Source organism: Periophthalmus magnuspinnatus, chromosome 3, assembly GCF_009829125.3.
Source record: "Periophthalmus magnuspinnatus isolate fPerMag1 chromosome 3, fPerMag1.2.pri, whole genome shotgun sequence".
Lineage (NCBI taxonomy): Eukaryota > Metazoa > Chordata > Actinopteri > Gobiiformes > Gobiidae > Periophthalmus > Periophthalmus magnuspinnatus.
This window is the reverse complement of record NC_047128.1, coordinates 17,366,436-17,388,797: the sequence shown is the minus strand read 5'-3', so window position 1 is coordinate 17,388,797 and position 22,362 is coordinate 17,366,436. Positions and strand designations below refer to the sequence as shown.

Genomic DNA, 22,362 nt, shown 5'->3' with positions numbered 1-22,362 from the left:
AAGATATTTTTTCTCCTTTTTATCGTATAGTCTTGTACCTGTAGTTGAGACCTCTACAGAAGTGGATCTTGGACAACACAATCTTGGAGTCCTATTTGATCAAAATCTCTCATTCACAGCCCATGTAAACCTAGCTTGTAAAACCGCATACTTTCACCTGCGAAATATAACTAAAATTAGAAATATTTTACCTAAAAACGATGCTGAAAAACTCATCCATGCATTTGTTACTTCCAGACTTGATTACTGTAATTCCCTGCTTGCCGCCTGCCCCAAAAGTACTATAAGGAGCCTCCAGTTGGTCCAAAATGCAGCGGCCAGAGTCCTAACAGGAACTAAAAGAAGAGACCACATCAGTCCTGTACTAAAATATCTGCACTGGCTTCCTGTCGAGCTTAGAATCAAATTCAAAGTCCTCCTCCTGACATACAAAGCCCTAAACGGTATGGCCCCATCCTATCTGCAAGATGCTATTGTCCCGTACCAGCCAAACAGAGCACTCCGCTCTCAGAATGCAGGACTATTAGTGGTTCCTAGAGTGTCCAAAAGTACAGTGGGAGGGAGAGCATTCAGTTACCAAGCTCCTGTGCTATGGAATCAACTCCCTGCTGATGTTAAACAGGCCCCCACAGTCTCTGTATTTAAGACCAGGCTTAAAACCTTCCTCTTCGGTATAGCTTATGACCAGGTTACATAGTGAGGGAGTTAGGGTTATTAAAACCCGGGATAAGATAAGCTGCAGTAGGAGTAACTAGCTGGGCGAAGTATGGCAACCTGAGCACTATCCTCTACTTTGCCCTATTTTCTCATCAGCAATGCTATTCACATGTTGTCCCCTGTCCCACTCCCCCTGTGGAGTGTATCTCTTTCAGATGCCCCGATGACAGCTGGACCTCCTCCTTGCCTGGCTCTCCTCCTCCTCGCCCGGCTCTCCTCCTCCTCGTCTGGTCTCCTGGCCGATTTCTTATGTTGTCTGATTTTTCCTGTTGTGTCTGATTTTTCCTGTTGTGTCTGATTTTTCTTGTTGTGTCTGATTCTTCCTGTTGTTTTGTTTTTTGTGTCTTGGCGGCACGGTGACTGAGTGCCATCACTCATGTCTCACAGCAAGAAGGTTGGTTCGATCCCCGGGTCACCAGGCCTTTCTGTGTGGAGTTTTTCATGTTTCTCCCCGTGTCTGGATGGGTTTCCTCCGGGTACTCCGGTTTCCCCCATCAACCAAAACATGAACGCCCTTCGAGACAACTGTTGTTGTGATTTTGGGCGTTACAAAAATAAATGAATTGAATTGAATTGAATTGAATTGAATTGAAGAAGTCACGTGAAATGCATGGGATTCTTGTATTCGTTTATTAGTTTATAATTCATGCTCATCTCAAATGTGAATGCTCCTGGAGTTGTTTACAATGTGCATTAAAATTTTTCTATCCAATACTGCAATTAGATTTATACTGAGGTGTCTTTTTCTTTGCAATAGTGAGAAAAATTTGGTTAATTTTCTGTAACACTTTGAGATTTAACTTTTGAACTTCTACGACTCATTATAGACACAAACTGATTATGTAAGAGTGTGGATAATTCTTCTTTATGGTTGGTTTCAGTGTTACCGTTATGTACAATCATCTATATTTATTTCCAACTATATATCGCACTTCAATCTATAATTCCGCTATAACTTCATCTGTCTCCTGTATATTTGTACTCGTTCCACCGGTGCTTCTCACTATCAAAACTTGTCTCCTACATAACCACAGCAGCGTTTTTTCTGACCACTCCAGAGCTCTACTCCCTCTGTAGTCAGGAGGTCCAAACAGCGCCGCAGCCAGCGCAGAAATGGGCACTTCAGCTAAAGAGAGTGTGTGGTAAACAACTCAGAAAGGACCAGCTCTGCTTTGGCACAGGAGTCCGAGTCAGTCTGAGGGCCACTCCACCTGAGGGCCCCGGATCACAGAGCCATCATTGTCTGGGGAACAGGGCTGTGCGGAGAGCAGGGTGCATGGAGCGAGCAGAGGGTTGGAGGAGGCTCAGAGCTTAGTTTAGAGGACTATTTAGACTGCTATCTATCTGAATGTGGTTAGTATTTTCAAATCACGGCAAGACGGTCCCAGCTGTGAGGAGTATGTGTGAGGTACAACTGACCAAAATAAAGCAGTTGACTAATATTTTTATGCTGGATGCTGTTCCAAACACAATTTTCCTAATAGTGTGACTGGAAAAAGCAATGCTAGTGAAGTGTCTTGCCCAGGGATACGGCAATAACATGTGTACAGACCATGCTAGCTTTGTGGATTAGCATCTGGCAGAGATTTGAGTCATTATATGTTCAACTGGTTACACTTCTATGGGTTATAATCATTGCTAACACATAACAGACTTAGATCACCATGTTACATTTTATTGTTTATTGCTTGTTCACGTTGTTTTTCACAATTTGAGTCTCCCTTCCCTTTGCTCTCCATGCTAAGTCACTCCCCCTTCAGAGCGCTATCACATTATAATCAGCATGCATCCTGTTAATGAGACTATTGCACGTCGAATCAGGTTTGTTAAGTTGAAGTGTATTGTTTTGTGTCATGCTTTTGTATATTTATGGAAAATGGCCGCGCAGGAGCATGGGTCACGTTGGCTTGTGGGCGGAGCTTTGGATAAAATTGTACTGCTAACCAAAAGAAGGGATCAAATAGGACCCAAGACATGCATGGATGACGTATAAATTCTCTTAAGGCGGGTTTTTGATGAGGGAACCACATTATATCATAATGGTAAAAATCTCCAAAAGCAAAATTGTGCAAATTGTTTTGATTCGTGCAAGACCCTGTGAGTCCCAGCTCTTTTGACTCAAACAGGTTCTGAAATACCGCTGACTTTTACATTAAGTTCATTTTTCAATCAAGTCTTAAATGTCAAGGCTCTTGGATCTGTTGAAATCTGTGGAATGCACCAAAGCATGATTCTATTAGGGCTTTTATTTCAGCTATTCATGCTCCATATACTGTCTGTAATTGATAGACAGTTGAGCTGGGGACTGGAGGAAACAAGTCATGGTTTTCACATCTATTAGCTCAAAACCCTCCAAATACTGAAGATAAATGTCTTTTCCAAACATGCACAGTCATTTTACCATTTTGTGCATTATTTATTCTTTCCATACGCAGCGGTGGTAAGTTATTGTAGCCATAGCTGCCCTGAGACAGACTGGTAGGAGCACCATCAAACACACCAACCACTCATGAATGTGCCATATTCATACTGTAGGCAATGTGGGTGTCTTGCCAAAGTGCACAACATCATTTCCACTAGAGCTCACAGCTGCCCCAAACATCACCAGGCCCAATCCTGCTTAGCTTCAGAGATCAAGCACTGAGCCCACAATATGAGCTACTTTTGTAGTGAAGACCAATATCTGATCAGTGACCCTGACATAGAACCAAAACTTTACCCTCAGGACCTGTCCACACAGAGCTGAGCCCAGTCGTATCTGCACATCTCCTCTGAAAACAACCCATACTGAATCCAGCTCCAGATCTCAGAAAGTAAAGATCTCAAAACACTATTTAGGTGTCACTGTAATTACAGTGTCTCCACAGCGTTTTCCCTTATATTTCCTCCAGACCCATAAAAGTAAAGTCAATCCTTTTATTATGATTATTCGTTTTTATTAGTCTGTATTGTGATTTTAATGTATTTCTTAATTATGTGCAATTTGTGCTCTATAAATGAACTTGCGTTGCCTAAACGGGGCGAGTAAACTCAAGGTAAAATCCTTCACAACACCACACCTGGTACAACTCAAACACGTCCCATGAATGAATATAAAACATCTGTAAGAAAAAGTCTCACCAGGAGGACCATTCAGACCTGAGGAACTGTGGAGCGCTAAAAGCTATTGACGTGTCTTTTTAAGGGTCAAATGGTGTAGGCGCTAACTCCAGCTGAGCAAGTAAGAAGAGAGTTTGCTACAGAGTATACACAGTTTTATAATTTACTCTTCTGGTAGTACTCTGGGTCTAATGCAGTACTTTAATTACGTAAATTAGGCCAGACATTGCAGGAAAACTTTCAATTTTGGATCCATTTGCTCGTATAACAAATGCACTTTCACACATTCATTTCAATTCTTAAAAACATCTGGTTTTAAAAAGCACTTTCCATCATTCTTTCACAGGTTTCAGTTTTTTGGAACAGTTTCCATTTGTGATAAAACAACTTTGTAACAAGGCATAAGTTCCAAAAGTCAAACTAAAATGCATTTTTTAGAGTCAGTGTGAATATGAAAGGAGATACTTCATGTAAAATTGACTTTTTTGAGCTTGTAACCACTCATATGTTGTTCCCTCATCAAAACAAATCTGCAGAAAAAACTTGTGCTCATAAAGAACAAACAACTATTAGCATAACAAGCAAGGACTTTTGTTTATTTATATTTATTTCATACCCGTTCCTGACAGCAGAGGGAGCTCTAATCCCTAAATATCTAATTGGAAACAGAGGGGTAGTTTATAAAGTATGTTTTCCATGTGCAGACATTATTTTTAAGTGAGAAAATGTGAAATCCTTATCCCAAGGTGACCAAAAGCCACAAGAAGGCATCATAAGTGTTCTTTAAAACTACTGACTGATCTAAAGTTGAAGTTGAAAAGAGAGTGTGTGTGATTGGTCAGTCTGAGAAGGGTTTAGTCCAGTCCAGATACTTGTCCATTCCGTTTGAGCAGAGTGTTCAGAGTCTGGCCCAGGGGAAGGACACATCTGTATGAAGCTCTGTGAGTGACCGGGAGCAAGGCCAGTGCACCTGTGATGAGAGAGGGGGAGGTAAGAGAGAGAAAGAAAGAGGGGAAGACAGGGGTGGGAGACAGGCGCTGACCAGTGGCAAGGGCAGTCCACCTGAGTTTAGCTGAGGAGAGAGAGAAAGAGACAGAAAGTGGCAGCAAAGGCAGAGAGAGGGGGGTAAGAGCGGAGAGAAAGTAATGAGTGAAAGGGAAGAGAGAGAAAGATTTTGGAACCGACCAGTGGCAAGGGCAGTCCACCTGAGTTTAGCTGAGAGAGAGAGAGAGAGAGACAGAGAGAAAGAGAGACAGAGAGAGAGAGAAGTGGCAAGGGCAGTCCAATTAAAAAGAAGAGAGAGAAAGAGATGGATAAGAGAGGAGAGAAAACAAAGAGAAGCAAGGGCAGTCCAGTTGAGAGGGGGGAGAGAGGGATAAGAGAGGAGAGAAAAGGAAAGATTGAAGGAGAGGGAGAAGAGAGACTTCAGGACTGACCAATCGCAAGGGCAGTTCACCTAAGTTTAGCTAGGGAGAGAGAGAGACAGACAGAGAGAGAGACAAACAGACAAGAGAGGGAGTGAGAGAGAGAGAGAGAGAGAGAGGAGAGAGAGCGCGAGAGACAGACAGAGAAAGAGAGAGAGAAAAGCAAAAAAGCAGAGAGGGAGAGACAGAGAAAGAAACAGAGCGAGAGAAAGAGACAGAGACAGACAGAGAAAGAGACAGAGAGAGACAGAGAAAGAGACACAGAGAGACAGGGGAAGGGCTGGTGACTTTGGGCAGAAGAGTGAGAAACATAAGAGAGATAGATATGATAAAAGAGAAGCTAAGAAAAGAGAGAGATGGGGAAGAGAGAAAGGGAGAAAGCTGGGAGAAAGGAGAGAAAGAAAGAGGGAAAGAGGAGAGAGAAAGAGCAAAAGAAAGCAAGGAGTAAGAGTGTGCTAAGAGAGAGAGAAGAGGATAGAGAGGTGCTAAAGGTGAAGTGAATCGAAAGAAGTTGGCAGGGAATGTGTTGAGGGGATGAGAGAGAAAAATAGAGGTTTAGAAAAAAGGACAGAGAGAGGAAATAGGAGAAAGAAGAGATAAAGAGATGAAAATAAGATAAAACACATTTTCAGAAACCTGCGGTCAATACGAGCGTTCATGGTCCTGTTTAGGGGTTTGATGTTTAAAAAAAAAAAGAAAAGAAAAGAAAGATCATTCATTCGCTCACATGTGCTCCAGCTATAGAACTCATCCAAACTTTGCACTCACTTTACAGTCTCCCTCTGGCCTTCATAGTGTGCGTCAGACTGAGCACACTATGACACTCCTCCTCTGACCAGAGCACTGTCACTACACCTCTATGAATCTCAATCACTTTACGGGAGCAGACCAGGGTTTATATTAGACGAGGAGCTCTGCCTCACCAACAGTATACTCTCAGATCGACTCTAGTGTGAAGACAAAAGCTCTAGTAATAACATATATTTATAACAGGACAAGGGAAGCTGGTCTAAATATCTCCAAGACTCCATCGACTTAGACTCATCAATAATCAGTGTATTTATAGCTAAAAAATACATTGAAAAACATGCATTCCTACATTGAGCGGGATCGCCTCGCCACAGATCTGACTGGTAATTTGGTCTGGTGGTGTCACCTGCTTGCCAGACTTAATGGATTTTAACACGAAACTTGTGGTCAGTACGAGCGTTCATAGGGTTTGATGTTCAACAAAAACTGTGAGAGTGACAAACTGAAAAACGGTCGGCGAACGCTAGCTAGCCTGTCACTGTCATAGTCTATTATTTGAAAGAGACTTATTTAATAGTACAAATCAGCTCACCTGTGTTCGTTCCAGCGAAGTCAGATTGTGTTAAAACAAAACTCAGATAAAGTCTTTGAGTAACAGAGCTTCAGATGGAGCAGTGCCTCTAGTTAGCTTCAACCTCCAGGAGAATGTTGCAATGAACGTATCAAGAAGCAGGAAATGGACTCCTCGCCAGAAAAAGTAACATAGTAATTCCACTGGGCCGGTAAGGAGGTTAGCTACGACACAAAATATGGTACAAAATGGGAAATGTTTGAAAATGAAAACATCAGACGTTGAAAATGGGATATAGTTTGATGGGTTTAGCGTCTGTGGGCGCTCCTCTGTCTGCTTTTTCAAATTGGCTGTGTGCTGACTCCCACTGTAGGGAATAAATTAGCAAGTCTAATGTATCAAATAAAATGCCACTCCTCAAACACACTCTGTATAATCTGCACTCACTGTTTGTCTTACAATGTTTTTCAAATGACGGCTGATTAAGTTCACCTTGAATATGTAAAAGAAAGGGACAGATTTCTTTAAAAATTCAAATTATTAATTCCGAATCAAGCCTGAAGCGTAAAATGAAGGTTATAATTGTAATAACATATTTAGAAAGAGCAGAACAAATGTGCTTATGAACAGAAAAGAATGCAGATAATTGCATAAATCCTAACGAATAATTTCATGGTGATAGAAAACCTACTTGTTTATTATATGTGTGATATGTTGCCAGGCGACACGAGGGGCTTAATCCCCCGTGGAGAAGTGCATGTCCAAGAATTCATATGTGCTCGGTTTATGGAAATATATTGCTATTCAGACAAATACTGTGTTATTGCTATCCTCATAATGTTCCACTATATGGCATTAAAGAGGGGGTATTACACTTCTGTGGGGTATTCATTGCCAACATACGACATAGATCGCCATGTTACATTTTATTGTTTTGTTTAAATGCACAGAGATATCAACTATGACAGAGACATCACAAGGCCAAGTTACACGTCAGATCTGTGGATAGGTTATACCTGAGCCGATACCTAAAGCTAACTGCATAAATCCTAATGAATAATTGTATGAAACCGTAATTCTTTTGGCGATAGAATACATGCTAAAGTCATTGATCAGATTCTCTTCATGTTGTTTGTGATGTGCCGCCAGCCGACAGAAGCTCAGATGCCCCGCAGAGAAAGGCATGTCCATGAATTCATATGTGCTCCTGTTTGTCCTCCTCGTATGGAGACACAGAGAAGAGGTTTCAGAGGTCTGGACCAGGACTAAATCAGGACTAAACGACAACTAAACCAGGACTAAACCAGGGTTTATAGGACTTTCATAGGACTAAACCAAGACTAAACAAGGCGTAAACCAAAACTAAATCAGGTCTGATTCAGGTCTGATCCAGAACTAAATCAGGACTAAATCAGGGTTTATAGGACTTTCATAGGACTAAACCAAAACTAAACCAGGACTTAACAAGGACTAAATCAGGTCTGATCGAGGACTAAATCAGGACTAAGTCAGAACTAAACCAATCTATATGTACTCCTGTTTGTCGTCCTCATATGGAGACACAGAGAAGAGACTTCAGGGGTCTGGACCAGGACTAGACCAGGACTAAACCAGGACTAAACCAGAGTTTATAGAACTTTCATAGGATTAAACCAAGACTAAACCATGACTAAGCCAGAACTAAACCAGGACATAACCAGGACTTAACCAGGAGTAAACCAGGCCTTACCCCCGGTTCTAAACCAGGTCTGATTGAGGTCTGTTCCAGAATTAAATCAGGACTAAACCAGGGTTTATAGGGCTTTCATAGGGCTAAACCAAGACTAAACCAGGACTTAACCAGGACTAAATCAGAGTTCATAGGACTAAACCAGGTCTGATCGAGCACTAAACTAGGACTAAACCAGGTCTGATTGAGGACTAAACCAGGACTAAACCATGTCTAACCCATAGCTAACCTGAAACACCAGACCTAAAACAGGACTAAACCCGCTCTCATCTCACACATTCCAGGCACATCTCTTCACTGTGGTACAGACAGCACTCATATCCCCATAGCAAACACATTTAGCAAAGTTTATTCATACACAATATCCACAACCACATTTAAATGAGCGAGACTGACTGCACAGAGGAGGAAGAGAAGGAGGAAGAAGAGACGAGTTTACACGACCCTGTCCGCTCACCCATAATGCATCACTCAGTCTGCTGAATTCTATTAGGAGATGGAGAGATACACTCCAGCCAAACATGTCTTTTTCATAAACAGGGAACAGCAAAATAAAATATAAAAAGAGAATAAAAATAAAATCTACTCAGTGTAGCAAAAGTCAAGCTCAAAGAAGATAATTTGATGGAGAAGTCAAGAGGGGGTTATTTTACTTGTATGGGGTGTTAACCGCTAACCCATAACATATTTAGATCACCATATTACCTTTTATTGTTTTGAAAATGTCATGTTCGCCAAAAACAGCGTATTAACACACTATAAATTTCACATTCGTTTTTGATGCTCTGAGTCTCCCCTCCCTTTGCTCTCCAAGTTAAGTTACTCCCCCTTCACAACACAATCACTATTACCGATGAAACAACTGCACATCGCGTCATGTTATTGTATATTTGTGGTGAATTGTCCTGTGGGAGAATGGGTGACGTAGGCTTGTGGGCGGAGCATTGCACAGAATTGAGTAGGGTCCAATAGGAAATAGCTAAAATACTGAAACATGCACCTCTTCAGGCATGTTTTTATTAGCGAACAACATTGTAACATGGTAGAACACTCAAAAAGTATCGAAGATCAGATACTAATCTTTTTTAGTATCAAGCAAGTATCAATACTGAAAAGTCACATTCACGGGACAGAAATGACTCTTTCCTGAGGAGCTTTAGAATGATCTTGAGCTGTGTCAGAACAAGTATAAGACCACATAGACCAGTATACGTCCACGGACCACTATGGAACCTACCTGGACGACTGAGGGATTACACAGATATAAGGCCCCATGGAAATATAAAAGAAAGTGTGTTTTTTATCATCATGGTGTCAACGAAATAGAGATTGAGTATTGAGTCTGTTCCTTATTATCAAAATCGAGTTTGAAAGAAGCTGCTTTGTTCTCAAGTTCTCGCTCCTTTGGATCCAATCGTTTTGAAAAATTAATAGGTGGAATAACAGGAACACGGCGTTACACAGACAATATTTTCAAAACACTTGTTGAATAATAAGCACATTTGGGAGACTGTATCATGTGTGAGGGTGTCAGACATTGGCACACAGGCACTGAGGATGATGAGGAAGAAGAGGAGGTATTGAATAAAGTCTGTGATTGGATTAGCTGTACCAGAGTGAGGACAGCACCCCTGCCTGGTGCTACCACACTTGGTCTGCTCCTACTGTTCAAACACAAGTGTCGAGGTGAGGGGGAGAATGCAACCAACACAATTAGTCACTATGTCTGCTGAAGGATAGTGCAATTGGCTTAATTAGAATTCCGATGTTATTCCAAATCTACTCTAGAGATTGTGCCATGTTAAAATGCAGTTTGCCCATCAACTACAGCCTCACTGGAGTTGTATTTTGTTTCATTCACACATTGGAGTAACCCTGCATTACAACTCTCTGTCACCAAAACTTTAAACTCATTGGGTTACAATCATAGATGTTTATATAAATGGACATAGCGAATCTGCTAGCCGCCGGGCTCCAGATAGGAAGTGAGCATGGGCACGATTCAGCTCCATTAACTCTGGCTTCAATTCACTTTCTATTGAAAAATGGTCGCCCCTCTCTCTGTAACTGCAGCTCTACATGCTCCTGTGTTTTTTTATTTTGCTATTTAATCCGGAAATCAAGATAGTGACATTTATAAACAGACCAATGAGGCACCTTCTTTCTCCGGAGTCACAGCTATCGTGCCTCATTGCCAAGCGCCCATCCTCTTCTAAAACCAGTGGTGCAAGCAGGAAGCAGCAAGTAATTTCAATAGCCTCGCTCCGGGTTGGCTCATTGGTTGCTATGATACTTGTGGTCAGATTTCCAAATATGGAACTCGGCTCCAAATTCGCCCCATAACTGCTCGCCTCGATGAGCTTCAATTGATTGGAGCTGAACGCTACGGGTGAGGTCACACTCCCATAATCCACTTCTTTATACAGTCTACGGTTACAATCAAGAAAGTGCTCCTCTGTGTTTTTAAAGTCCATACACCTATATACCCATGATTCTAGTCTTACAATTGCCTCATAGCTAGCTCTAGTGTTAAAATAATCAACAAACTGTTAAAATTGTTCATCTTATCCATTTATTTAACCACAGTCGCCACAGTGAACTAACCCTTAAGCCAGATGCCCTTCCTGTAGGAGCCAGTCATGTATATAGAGAATGACAACTGAGTTACAATGACAGTACGCACCAAGACCTAAACCGGGTATCATCTCGAACCCATTGCACTACTATATTAGTGTTGTCACGATACTAAAATTTCAAACTTGATTCGATACTAAGGAATAAACTCAATACTCAATACAGATTGTCATACCACGATGATTTAAAAATACAAACAAAAAAACCCCAATAACTTTAGACAATAATTCATTTTCCGCATTAAATGGTAGTACTTTCTTTTATGTTACCATGTGGCCTTATATCTGTGTAATCCCTCAGTGGTCCAGCTAGATTCTAGAGCTAGAGTCTTAAACTTGCTCTGATACAGCTCAAGATCATTCTAAAGCTACTCAGGAAAGATTCAATTCTGTCCTGTGAATGTGACTTTTTAGTATCGATACTTGCACAAATGAGTATCTAGTTTCTATAGTTTTAGTACCGATTAGTATCTGATTTTCGCCATTTTGCCAACCCTATACTACACATAAGCAGCAATTCAAAACAAGCAAACTCTATCCAAGTTCGAATTATTCATATCTTTTGTTATAGTCGCAGTAAAAAGTGCGATACTTCATCCCGCTATAAAAGTTGAAGTACCATAAACCCCCGTTTATGTTAGCAGTGCAGTATTTGGGAGAGTTAGAAACACTTTAGGAGCATTCGGGAAAGTCTCTCACGAATCCACGGCCTTAAAAGCTGGGAAAAATCTAGACAACTATTTTTCAAAGAGCCGTGACAAGAACCTGTTAGCGGCGCCATCTATCAGCTCGGACATCAAAGCGATCAGAGCGAGCGACAGTGTGGACGGGTGATGTGAGGAGAGAGAGGGTGGTGGGGGGTGACAAGTACTGCATAGCAACGAGGAAACTCCAAACACATGCAAAAGTTGGAAAAGAAGTGGGGAGTATGTGTGACAGTGAAGACGTCTAACTGGGGCTTTTAACTGTTTGGAGAGAGAATGAATGACAGTGCAATTACATTACTGCTAGTTACATGGGGTTTACTGCGCAATCACGAGGCAGGTGGTAAAATGTGCGAAAAATGTCAGAAATAATCTGGAATTTCATCAAATATGAGAATATTTTTAAGCAATTTAGGTGTAAAAGGTAAGATTATTATTATATATGTTTTTTTACTTCTACTAGGAAAAAAAATATGGTATTGATGCAAGTTTAAATAATGACATAAATTTAAAGTCACAATATGTAGCTTTTTAGCCAAAAAATAAATTAATAAAGAACTGAAAAAAAAGCGTCCCTACTTTCAGCAGGCTTGCATTTCCACAAACCTGATGCTTATTTTCCCTGCTTTCCATTGAAATGTTGCTGAGTATGACATTACATTTATCTACATCCATGGAGAATGTTCCAAGAATGTTGGAGTATAGTTTTAAAGCAGATCTACTATGCAAAATATTTTTTAGAGCATTCAACCATGAGAGTAGAGAGGTTAACCATGTTCTTGAAGTTGTATTTGGAGTGATTCATGCATGTTTGCGCAATCTTTACTTGCTTACTCTCAAGACATCATGTTGCTGATTGTGTAGGATTTAGCAGTGTGGCATAGTCATTTTGGTACAAAGGACAAAATATCTGCTGCTGATTTACAGCTTTCCATAGGAGGGGCAGCTCCACGGCTCCTTGTTGTGATGATGTTTACATCGACATCAGCTCCCACAGGCACCACAGTTTTCAAACTTTTCTTTAAGTCATTTTAGATGAATATTGTGACAGCAGACCCACAGCCGACCCACAGCCGACCCACAGCCGACCCACAGCCGACCCACAGCCGACCCACAGCCGACCCAAAGCCTGTTAGAACAGCTCTATAGCCACAACATGACATAAGCTACAGTATGGGCCATTGAGTTTACATGTATTCCTGATGCTAAACGATTCACCGCTGCTCTCCCCAAACACTCATATAAAAGTCCAAACAGCATATAGCATAAAAGTACACAACAGTACTGTGCATATTAGCGTCGCATTTCATCTGTCTGAGCTCCTGTTCAGCCTCAAAGTCCAATTAGCCCCTCTGTTCATCCCTGCCTCTCCCCTCTCCTTTACACACGTTCTAATTGACGACTGCCTCTGGATCTCCAACGCAAAACCGGCTCCAAGGGACTCGACAGAAGAAAGCCAACTTCTACTGCTATTCTTTTTAATTGTCAATGTCACATTCAATCAAAAACGCCGCGTGAAAAATGTACCAGCCGCGCGGCACTGAAGGCGAAGCGAGTGTGGCCGGGAAAAGTGCTCTGAGCTGGGCTAATTACTGCGGCGGGGACCCTGGGGGGTGGTCCAGGGCTGGAGCCATTTTGTAATTAATAGGAGCTTGATTAATCTGAATCGTGTGCGTTGGTCCCTGTGGAGGTCAGCAGCTTGTGGACACTTGCATGGCCATTTAAGGCATTTAGCAGCGAACATGTAGCCTACTTGTTCTGGAAGATCTAATGATATTCTAACTCTGTACTCTACACTGGGGCTTTGCGGTAGGTGCGTTCATGACCTTACATTTAATTTCTCGAACACCACAAATCCCTTATTGCAGTGGATTTATAGAAATGAGGCTGTTCAGTGCAAAGTTGAACACGATTACTTCTCAAGGACCACGGGCGAAGTAAACAGTAAATTATGATTGCATTTGAGCTAAAGGTAAGCTAGTGTCTGCAATAACATTTTAAATTTTTTATGAACTAAAGATTGATTGCTGATCTTTCGCAACATTAAAAGAAAACATTATTACATATTCTAAAAATTGTTAGCCCAAAGCCAAAAGTAGCCTGTGTTTAGCACTGTCACATCTAGCTATAGCTGCTAATTTCCTACTGAATGTTTATAACGGATTATTCTTACACCGTGTTACAGTTTAGTACATTAGTCATTCATTCCTTACTTGGTAGTAGCCACAGCTGTTCCGGGGTTGACTGAAGGAAGCGATAATCACTACCAACAAACAGACACACCACATTCATACCAGGAAATTTGGGTGAATTGTCTTGCCTAAGGACACAACAACAACAACAACAACTGCCTCATTGTGACACCTGCTGTTCCCAACTGTTTCCCGTCCAAGCGCTAACCAATCCCAACCCTGCTCATCTTCCAAGATCATACAAGATTGGGCATTGACGAGGAGGTTTAGCCACTTACTTAGTTCTTAATTCAGACTGGAGAATCGTTGGTTTTTGTTCATTTAAAACCAGGTCGGTCTTTGTCCTCGCAGGCAGTAGCTTAGCCTTAGTATATGGCAACCTAGCAAGAGTGCCACTTAAAAACAATATGCCATTAGGAGCCAGGGGAGTAGCCTGTTCACCTTCCAGAAATTGCCGAAGGCGCTGCCATCTTCATTCGAGTTGGATTATTTTGCATAGGGCTGTGGATCTTGACAGCAAATAAGTTCTATAGGGACCAAAGAGGCCTCTAGAGAATCAGAGCATCATGAACACTAAACATTTTACATAAATCAAACTACTTTATATCAGATTTTAGCAGTGAAACTTTTCTCAAATTCTCCATACTAGAAGTGCCACCACAAAGAAAGTGCGGTTTATGATAATTATAACACTGTTTTTCTTATCAAAGATTCTCAAAGCGCTATTCATTCACTCCACATCTGGTTATGTTAAACTACTATTGAAGCCACAGCTGCCCTGGACCATCACCGTTTAATCACATACACACCACTCTCATACTAGGTGGGTGGAGGGTCTTGTCTAAGGATGCAACGACAGAACTTAGTCGCATTTAGAGGTAAAAGTGGCAGAATAAGGTCAATATTACATATTATACATCAGAAAGCTGTATTCTAGACTAGCTTCACCACTAGACTGGCTTTACTACAAGACTAGCCCTGCCACAGAAGGTAGTAATGAGCCTAAAGTGTTAAATATAATGATATTCTAAGTCCAGCACGGTAGGGCACTGCGGTCGCTGCTCTCACAACCGTCCATTTAATTCCTCTAACTTCCAAAGCCCTTATGGCTGTAGATTTTGATGAATGGGCCTGTTTAGTGACCGCAGAAGTTGAAAGCTATTACTCTCAAGGACCTGAGCTGAGGTAAACAAAGCGCATTCTTAATTGGAGAAAATCAAAGTCGCCTGTGTGTTCGATACGGTTCTCTCAGGGGGCATTTGAGGCCGTAGTGCCCCAGCTAATGAGGGCCGGAGGAGTGGAGAGTACAGCCTATCTGACACCCTCTCCTGGCTCTTCATTTGGGGACAGATAACTGCGGTGGTTTCGTGTGGAGCGCGAGAGGACCATTGGTGCCCAGGTCTTGGCTTAAGGCCCTCAGGGTAGCAGTGGTGGACAGGTTTGAGCACCTCGGGGAGAAGCCAAATGACTCGAGGGCAGAGGTGGCACACACTACAGGAGTTAGTGTGTCTGAAGAGAGAAAAACGGTAAAAGTGCATGAGCAGGAGAGGGGATTTAAAGCTACAGTAGTAACTTGAGCTATTGTGCAGGATTCTGTGTAGTTTTACATTTTTTTAACTGTCAGATTACACAAAAACTCAATGCTTGTCACAGTCATTTCCGTGGCAAAGAGGGTGCAGTGTCTAGTTCAGGGACAGTCAGCTACCCTCAAGTTGGTGAGCAATTACTTAAAGAGAATGTGACTTTTACGGTCTTAAAAACATGAAAAAAATTGTTCATTGTAAACAGTTTGCAGTGGTTCAAAGTAATTCCTCACTTTCCTAACGCATTCTCATCATCTTTCCACAACTTTCAGAAGCCAAAGCGGAGTTTGCAGTCACGGATATGCTATGACAACTAGCATGCTAACAGTGGAAGATAAAAATGAAAGAGTTTGTGGAAGATAAAAATGCTTTATAGTTAGATGCAGACGGTACACAATTGTCTTTTTGATCCCAAAAGATGGTGTTACAATGGATCTGTACTCAGGCAAGATAAATCTTTAGTTTATTACAAGACAAAAATAGGTACAGCCCCTTTAACACCCTGTGCCACTATCCATCCCCAAAACAATCTAGTGACAAAGTACAAAACCAACAATGGAAAAACACAAACTTTTTAGCAGAGGTGGGCACTGTTCCCTCTAAGCTGTGCCCGTGCGCAATTGCGCACTGCAGACACGGTCTCCGCGCACAGAAAATCTGTGCTGCGCACAAAAAAATCGAACCGGAGTTGAAAATAAAATAAACACACAACAATTCATTCTGTGCTATTTTTAAGTGTGAGTCAGTGAGTGTGACCGGTACATGTAACCGTGTACTACCCACCTCTGCTTCCAACGATCTGAAGTACTAACATGCCCACAAATACGCCAATGTGAAAATTAATGACAAAATAAATGATATCATGTAACTAATGCCTGCTTTATACCATACTACCTTTACAGGGTCAGCAAAGCAAATCGGCTTAGCCCCACTTCATATAGTTTTTCACTACATCTATAAATCTCTCCAGTCCTCTTCAAGGCCTCCTCCCTGACAGCCATTTCTAATCCTGCAGTAAAAGCACACGTCTAACCGAACACTACATACATCCTTACCTCTCTTCCACTGGCTTGTCCCCAAAGGTCCAGCGCAGCGAGGGGGCCGGGTAGCCGCTCACCACACAGGGCAGAAGCACACTGGAGCCCACAGCTTTGGTTACCGACGAGGGCTGCTGTAAGAACTCTGGGGGCCGCTCCTCTCCACTCTCTGGAAGATAAGAAAAATGGGGGAGTTAGGTATAAGCACCACTTTTAAAGGTCAGCAAACCGCTTTTGAATCACATTGTAAGTAAAAGAAATTCAGTCCAGGATTCCGTACGACGAGTGACGCAGTTTAAATAAGGCTAAAACCAATATCTGTTAGCTTCGAAGTTGAGATGCAGAGTAGTGAAAGCGAGATTTAGATCCCCGTATTACCTTTTATTGTTCTGAAAATGCCATATTTGCCGAAAACAACGGATTGACTTTGTTTTTTGATGCTCTGAGCCCTCTCTCCTTTTGCTTCCCATGTTAAGTCACTCTTTCTTCCTAACCCTACACCAAAGAGTGTGCATCCCGCTAATTAAACTACCACACATCAGGTTTGTCAAGTTATTGTGCACAGTTTTGCATCATGTTTTCATATATTTACAATTGTCGTGTGGGAGCATGGATGACGTAGCCTTGTGGGCTGAGCTTTGCGCGGATTCTTACAACTAACTGTAAGGAGGGTTCCAATAGCGCCCGGGAGACACCGCTAAAACGCTCAAACATGCATGGATGACAAATAAAACCTCTTCAGACCATGTTTTTGACGAGAGAACAACAGTATAACATGGTAGAAAGCTAAAAAAATACCGATTTTGCATAATACCCCATATTTAAACCTCACAAAGTGTCAACATGACTCCAGTATTCTTCACATATGCTTTATGCGGTGCTTGAGTGCACAGTGCGGCCCTCCGACACCGCCGACGTGGAGGGGACATAAAAAGATAAGGGTCCCAGCAGGCTCTCGTTGGGACTGATTTACGCGCGCTAATATCTTCGTGTGCTGTGGAACCCGCTGCTTAACAACACAGTAAATAAAAGCTGTGAGGGGCTCGAACAGACAGTGTCACAAAGGAATCCAGCGCAAGAGTTATTGCCCCAGTGTAGTACAGGGCGATAACGGGCCTCCCAGGAGACCCTCTGAGCTCAGTGCAGGAGGACAATAGTGACGGGCCAATACAGAGAGCTGGGTAATGTACAATACTGTCAGGAAATAAATTCTTATGCGACACTTTTTCTTTCCTTTTGACCACTTGGATTAGGGAAGATGTCACCAATTAAGACAAATTAGTAATATGGGAATTGTCGGCATGATAACAGATAGTCTTTGCTGGAGTTACCAAAATATGTTGCGTTCACGTTACAGAATCGTAAAAGGAAAATTCAAATCTGTCAACTTGACAAAAAGTTGTAGGAGTGAAGTTCTGGTCAGATTACTGGTGGACACTGCCTTGTAGGATTTGACGATGCCATAATTTGAAATAGACGGGAGGAGCCTATAAAACTGTATGGGAGAGTAGCTTTCTGAAGCAATTATGAAAAAACCCCAAAAACTTTTATTTACACCAAGACAACGTCCTTTGAATCAGTTTTTGTTTTGTAGATAGGTCTGGTAATGACAGCGATATTAAACATAAACCCAGGTCTCCAGGAAGTCAGTTCTATTATTATCTAACTCATATGATATATTATTATGTATCAATATGGTTTACAATGAATACAATGTAAAATATAACAACAAAAAAAACTATACCATGTTTAAAGTGGGACTTAACACCTAAACTCCGCTCACAACCATGTGTCAAATAGAGCTGATAAATGGTGAAGTACCTGGAGGACTAAAGGGGACAGTGAGGAGGAGGAAGGAGTAGAGACGTAGCCAGGAGGTATAAGGAACAGTGTGATTGGTCTTGGTATCCACACAGGTATACAAAACTCACTGTTTGCAATCAGAAATACCTGGCTGTAATCAAGGCAGTCCTACGTGATGTCACATAGTACTTGAAATTGCAATGGTCGCTGGAGGTAGCACATACTTTGAACCAGAAGGCAGCAAATTGACCTAGTTTGCACTCAAATTGACAAAAAGGACTAGGAACTGTACAGAGTGCTATTAAGGCAACATGTACACAGTTATTAATAGATAAAGAAAGTTGATTTAGTGTTTACCTCAATTTTAACTACTTTTCAACAATAAAAAACGTGCAAAATACAAAACTGCCTTGTCTTACCTGTCTGCACTGTGAGCTGGGCTTCGTCACTGGCCTTGGCTGCTCCTCCGCTCTCCACCACACAGCGGTACAGCCCTGCGTCAGACTCCGAGGCGTTACTGATGGACAGGGCTCCAGAGGTCAGTTGCACCAGTCTAATGCCGAGCTCCAGTGGTTGTCGGTCCTTCTCCCAGCGGCTAAAGGGCACGAGGTCAGAGTTCACCTCGCAGTTCATCACCGCATTGTCCCCAGCGCGCACACTGGTGGCTGACGGCTGGCTCGTGAACCTTGGCATTCCTGGAAAAGAAGATGGGAACGGTTTTAGAGAGACAGAAAAATGTTCTTTTGACATGAAAGGATAGCAGACTGTAACTGCAAATAAGATAAATAATTCAGATACTAATCGATACTGAAACTAGTATTGAAGATAGATACTCATTTGAGCAAGTATCGATTCACAGGACAGAAGTGAACCTTTCCTGAAAAGCTTTAGATTGATCTTGAGCTGTATCAGAACAAGTATAAGACATAGAACCTACCTGGACGAATGGGGGATTACACACATATAACACCACATGGTAATATAAAAGAAAGTACTACAATTTGTCACTGTGGTATCTGACGCAGTATCAAGTATCAAGTCTATTCCTTAGTAACAAAACCACAAAAAAGAAAGTACAATTTATGATGTATGTAGCTACCAGCCTAAACAAATCACAATCATGCACAACATTTACTATATGCAAGGAGGGTAAAGTGTCTTGCCCAAAAACATAATTACTCAATAGAGTCGGATATGAACACCTAACCTTCCAGTTATATTCCAATATCTCTACCACTAGAGCTACAGTTACCTGGTTTATATTTAAAATCCATTAAATAAAAAAAATAAATTCATATAACTCAGCCTAAATATGAAGGATTTATGAATGAAACGAAACAAAACTCCTGGTATGCCTTTGATAATGAAGCAACATTATAACATACATCAGAAATTACGTAATATGCGCTTTTTAATAACTACTTACTACCCTCGAGCTAACTGCTAACACTAACCTCGTAATGATGTTACTAAGCCTGAAGGTGACGTTATAGTTAAGTCTTACCATAAATTCTATTGTGACATTAACATTCTACGCTTCCTTTGGCTCGTCTTTAGAACCTTTTAGCGTGGCGCCATATTGGAACTGCCATCCTTATTAACATATGGGCTGCCCCCTCCCTCCCTTGTCCCCACACACACATCCGTGACCCTTTATAACGACCGCTAATTCGCCTTGCGCTAATTAAAAAAATGGGAGAATCAACCGGCTGTTTGCATGTACCCCGGCTTTGATCTCAACGCGTTATAATTAGTCTCAGAGTTTGGTATTGATTTGAAAGAAACAGTGAAATGATGCCATGCAAAGATTGGAAAAAAATAGCTTGCGCAAATAACATTCTTGGGGTGATTAGAGAGAGAAAGATGGTCTGTTTTTAAGGACCAAAAAAGCTGGCTGTATTTAAGAGGAAATCATGCTGTGTTATTATGATGAGGGCTCCATGAGTTTTGGGGCTGCCTGTGCCGGTTTCCGTGGTAATGTGCTGTGCGGGGCATGGGAGAAATAATGAATAATAATTTGAGAGGATAAAGACAGCGTTGTTGCTTTTGGAAGTATGTGACGAGAAGTTGGCTTTGCTCGTAAGAAGGCGATGCCAAATTATCATTCAAATACAAGGATCAGGGTGACGAACTGGATTTCTGTCTCGAGTTTGTGGGTTGGCAAGATGGAGGGAATGGAATATTGAAAATCTTGTTTATTCTTTCGTTAATGGTTCATTCAGATCAGCCAATAATTTGAAAATTCATGAGAAAGATGCTAAAACTTGCAAGAAAGGTCTCATTAGAGGTTTCAAGGGCCCAAATTAGACTATTTTCTGATCTATGTTATAATGTTTCCTCATCAAAAACATACCCGGAGTTGTGATTTGTTTTATTCACATGTTTAACACACAAAACCTGCATATTCTCAAACAGAAAATACTCTGTTCCACCTTGTTATGTCATGTGGTGATACAGGAAGTGCTCTGAAATTGCCCATCCCTACTGAAAAAAAAGGTAAAAGGTCGCTGTTTAACTTGAAAACTACACTTTCATGACATCACAAGGTGGAACAGAGCATTTTGAGCTTTGGAGATGTAGACAGACTAATAATAAAAGGTTACTCAAACGTGTGAATGAAATAAAACACAACTCCGGGCATGTTTTTGATGAGGTGACGTTCTAACGTGGCTTAAAGCTCGCAAGAATGAATTTTGTGTAATATAGTACCTTTAAGTATTGCACAAAGTGAGTAGAAAATAAAATTAGCCAGTAAAGGTGCACTACGTAACTTTCTAGTGGATGGGTTTGCCCCCTACATGTCTTGATGGACATGTCATTGCCTTGCCTGAAATATTCCATAGTATGACATTAAACTTATCCATTTTAAGGTTATTCAACTGCAGTTTATATTGGGAAAAAGTAGTTTGAGAAGCATTATTATAGTATTATTAATGTGAATAGGATTGCCACTCCACAGAACTGACCTATAATTTGACTTGGTGCCATCTCATGCTTGTTTCCATGGAGACAGATATGTTAAATGCCATAGCGTGTAAGAGGTGGTTGACCTGGCGTACTTTGCAGAATGATCACCCTACACGCTTGTTTTAGATACTGAACATTTTTAACCAAACAAAAATGTATATGATCTTGTTTTTGGTAGGAACTTTGATAGTAAACAATGAAGCCTCCATTCCACTGGCACGGTTCGCTTGGGGCTGCCTCGGACGCCTTATATCTACTTTATGCTGTGTTGACCTGACTCTGCGTTCTCTCTCGTCCAATCATCTCGTTCGGTCGTTAACCACGCCTGGAGCCTTACAGTACTGACCCCTCTGGGAGCAAGAACCCTCCAGGATCCACTTTGGACCCCTTAAACGGGGCAGCATGGTTCACTTTAGACAGTGGATTAACAATGCTGTCAGTCAAACCTGTTGCTAATGCTAGTGGGAGCACCTTTGGCGAAAGAAGGTGCCTTATTCATGTTCATATCTTGCTTTACAGACACAATAGTGAAATAAAAACACCAGGATCATGTAGAATGAGTTAATAGGAACATTTTAAGACGAAAATGGCGAGAGAGGAGTGACAGTTTTCTAATGCAAAGTGAACTGGTGAGTCGATAAAGCCAGAAGCGTGCCCATGACCACTTTCTATTTAGCACGCTCACGGGGTTACTATGTTCATTTATATATGGTTCACTTTGGACAGTGGAAACACTTGTGGCCCGTACTGACCCACTCCAAAGTGAACCAGTGGCTTAAGTTGCTTCATACCTTCACTAAACCAGGATGTATAGAGTCCATATAGAACAGTGATGCCAAATTCAAACGGTCAACTCATAAAGCAGCTATTATTTCCCAGCTACAGCATTACATACAACTTTGAGACTTTTTTAGAAATGTAAGCCGTACCAACATTAGACTTTTGTAACGAGTGAACAAAGCGGCTCACTCAGCAAGCGGCAAACTGTCCGTCGTGTTCAATTATTTAAAACGTGCTCTGAAAACAATCTGCACTTTTAGACTGATGCAGAGTCATAAAACGCATTATGTTTTGTGCTGTAGATTTGAATGGCCGACATCACTGTGGTGTAATGGTGCGTGTAAACAGATGGGGCGGCTTCACTCTTTGCCAA

The 22,362-nt window shown here is 41.5% G+C and overlaps 1 protein-coding gene across 9 annotated transcripts in view; it reads right to left on the bottom strand.

Moving 5' to 3' along the window:
* neo1a (neogenin 1a) overlaps positions 1-22,362 on the bottom strand; it is a 312,642-nt gene that overhangs the window by 124,368 nt on the left and 165,912 nt on the right. For all 9 annotated transcript variants that reach the window (XR_008649252.1, XM_055232509.1, XM_055232511.1 and 6 more), the window contains exons 3-4: positions 18,662-18,937; positions 16,458-16,608 (exon numbers count right to left, since the gene is read on the bottom strand). Coding sequence is in view for 8 of the 9 variants with exons in the window: in XM_055232509.1 (XP_055088484.1) it covers positions 16,458-16,608; positions 18,662-18,937 (427 nt within the window). In the remaining variant the exon portion in view is untranslated. The remainder of the gene's footprint in view (positions 1-16,457; positions 16,609-18,661; positions 18,938-22,362) is intronic.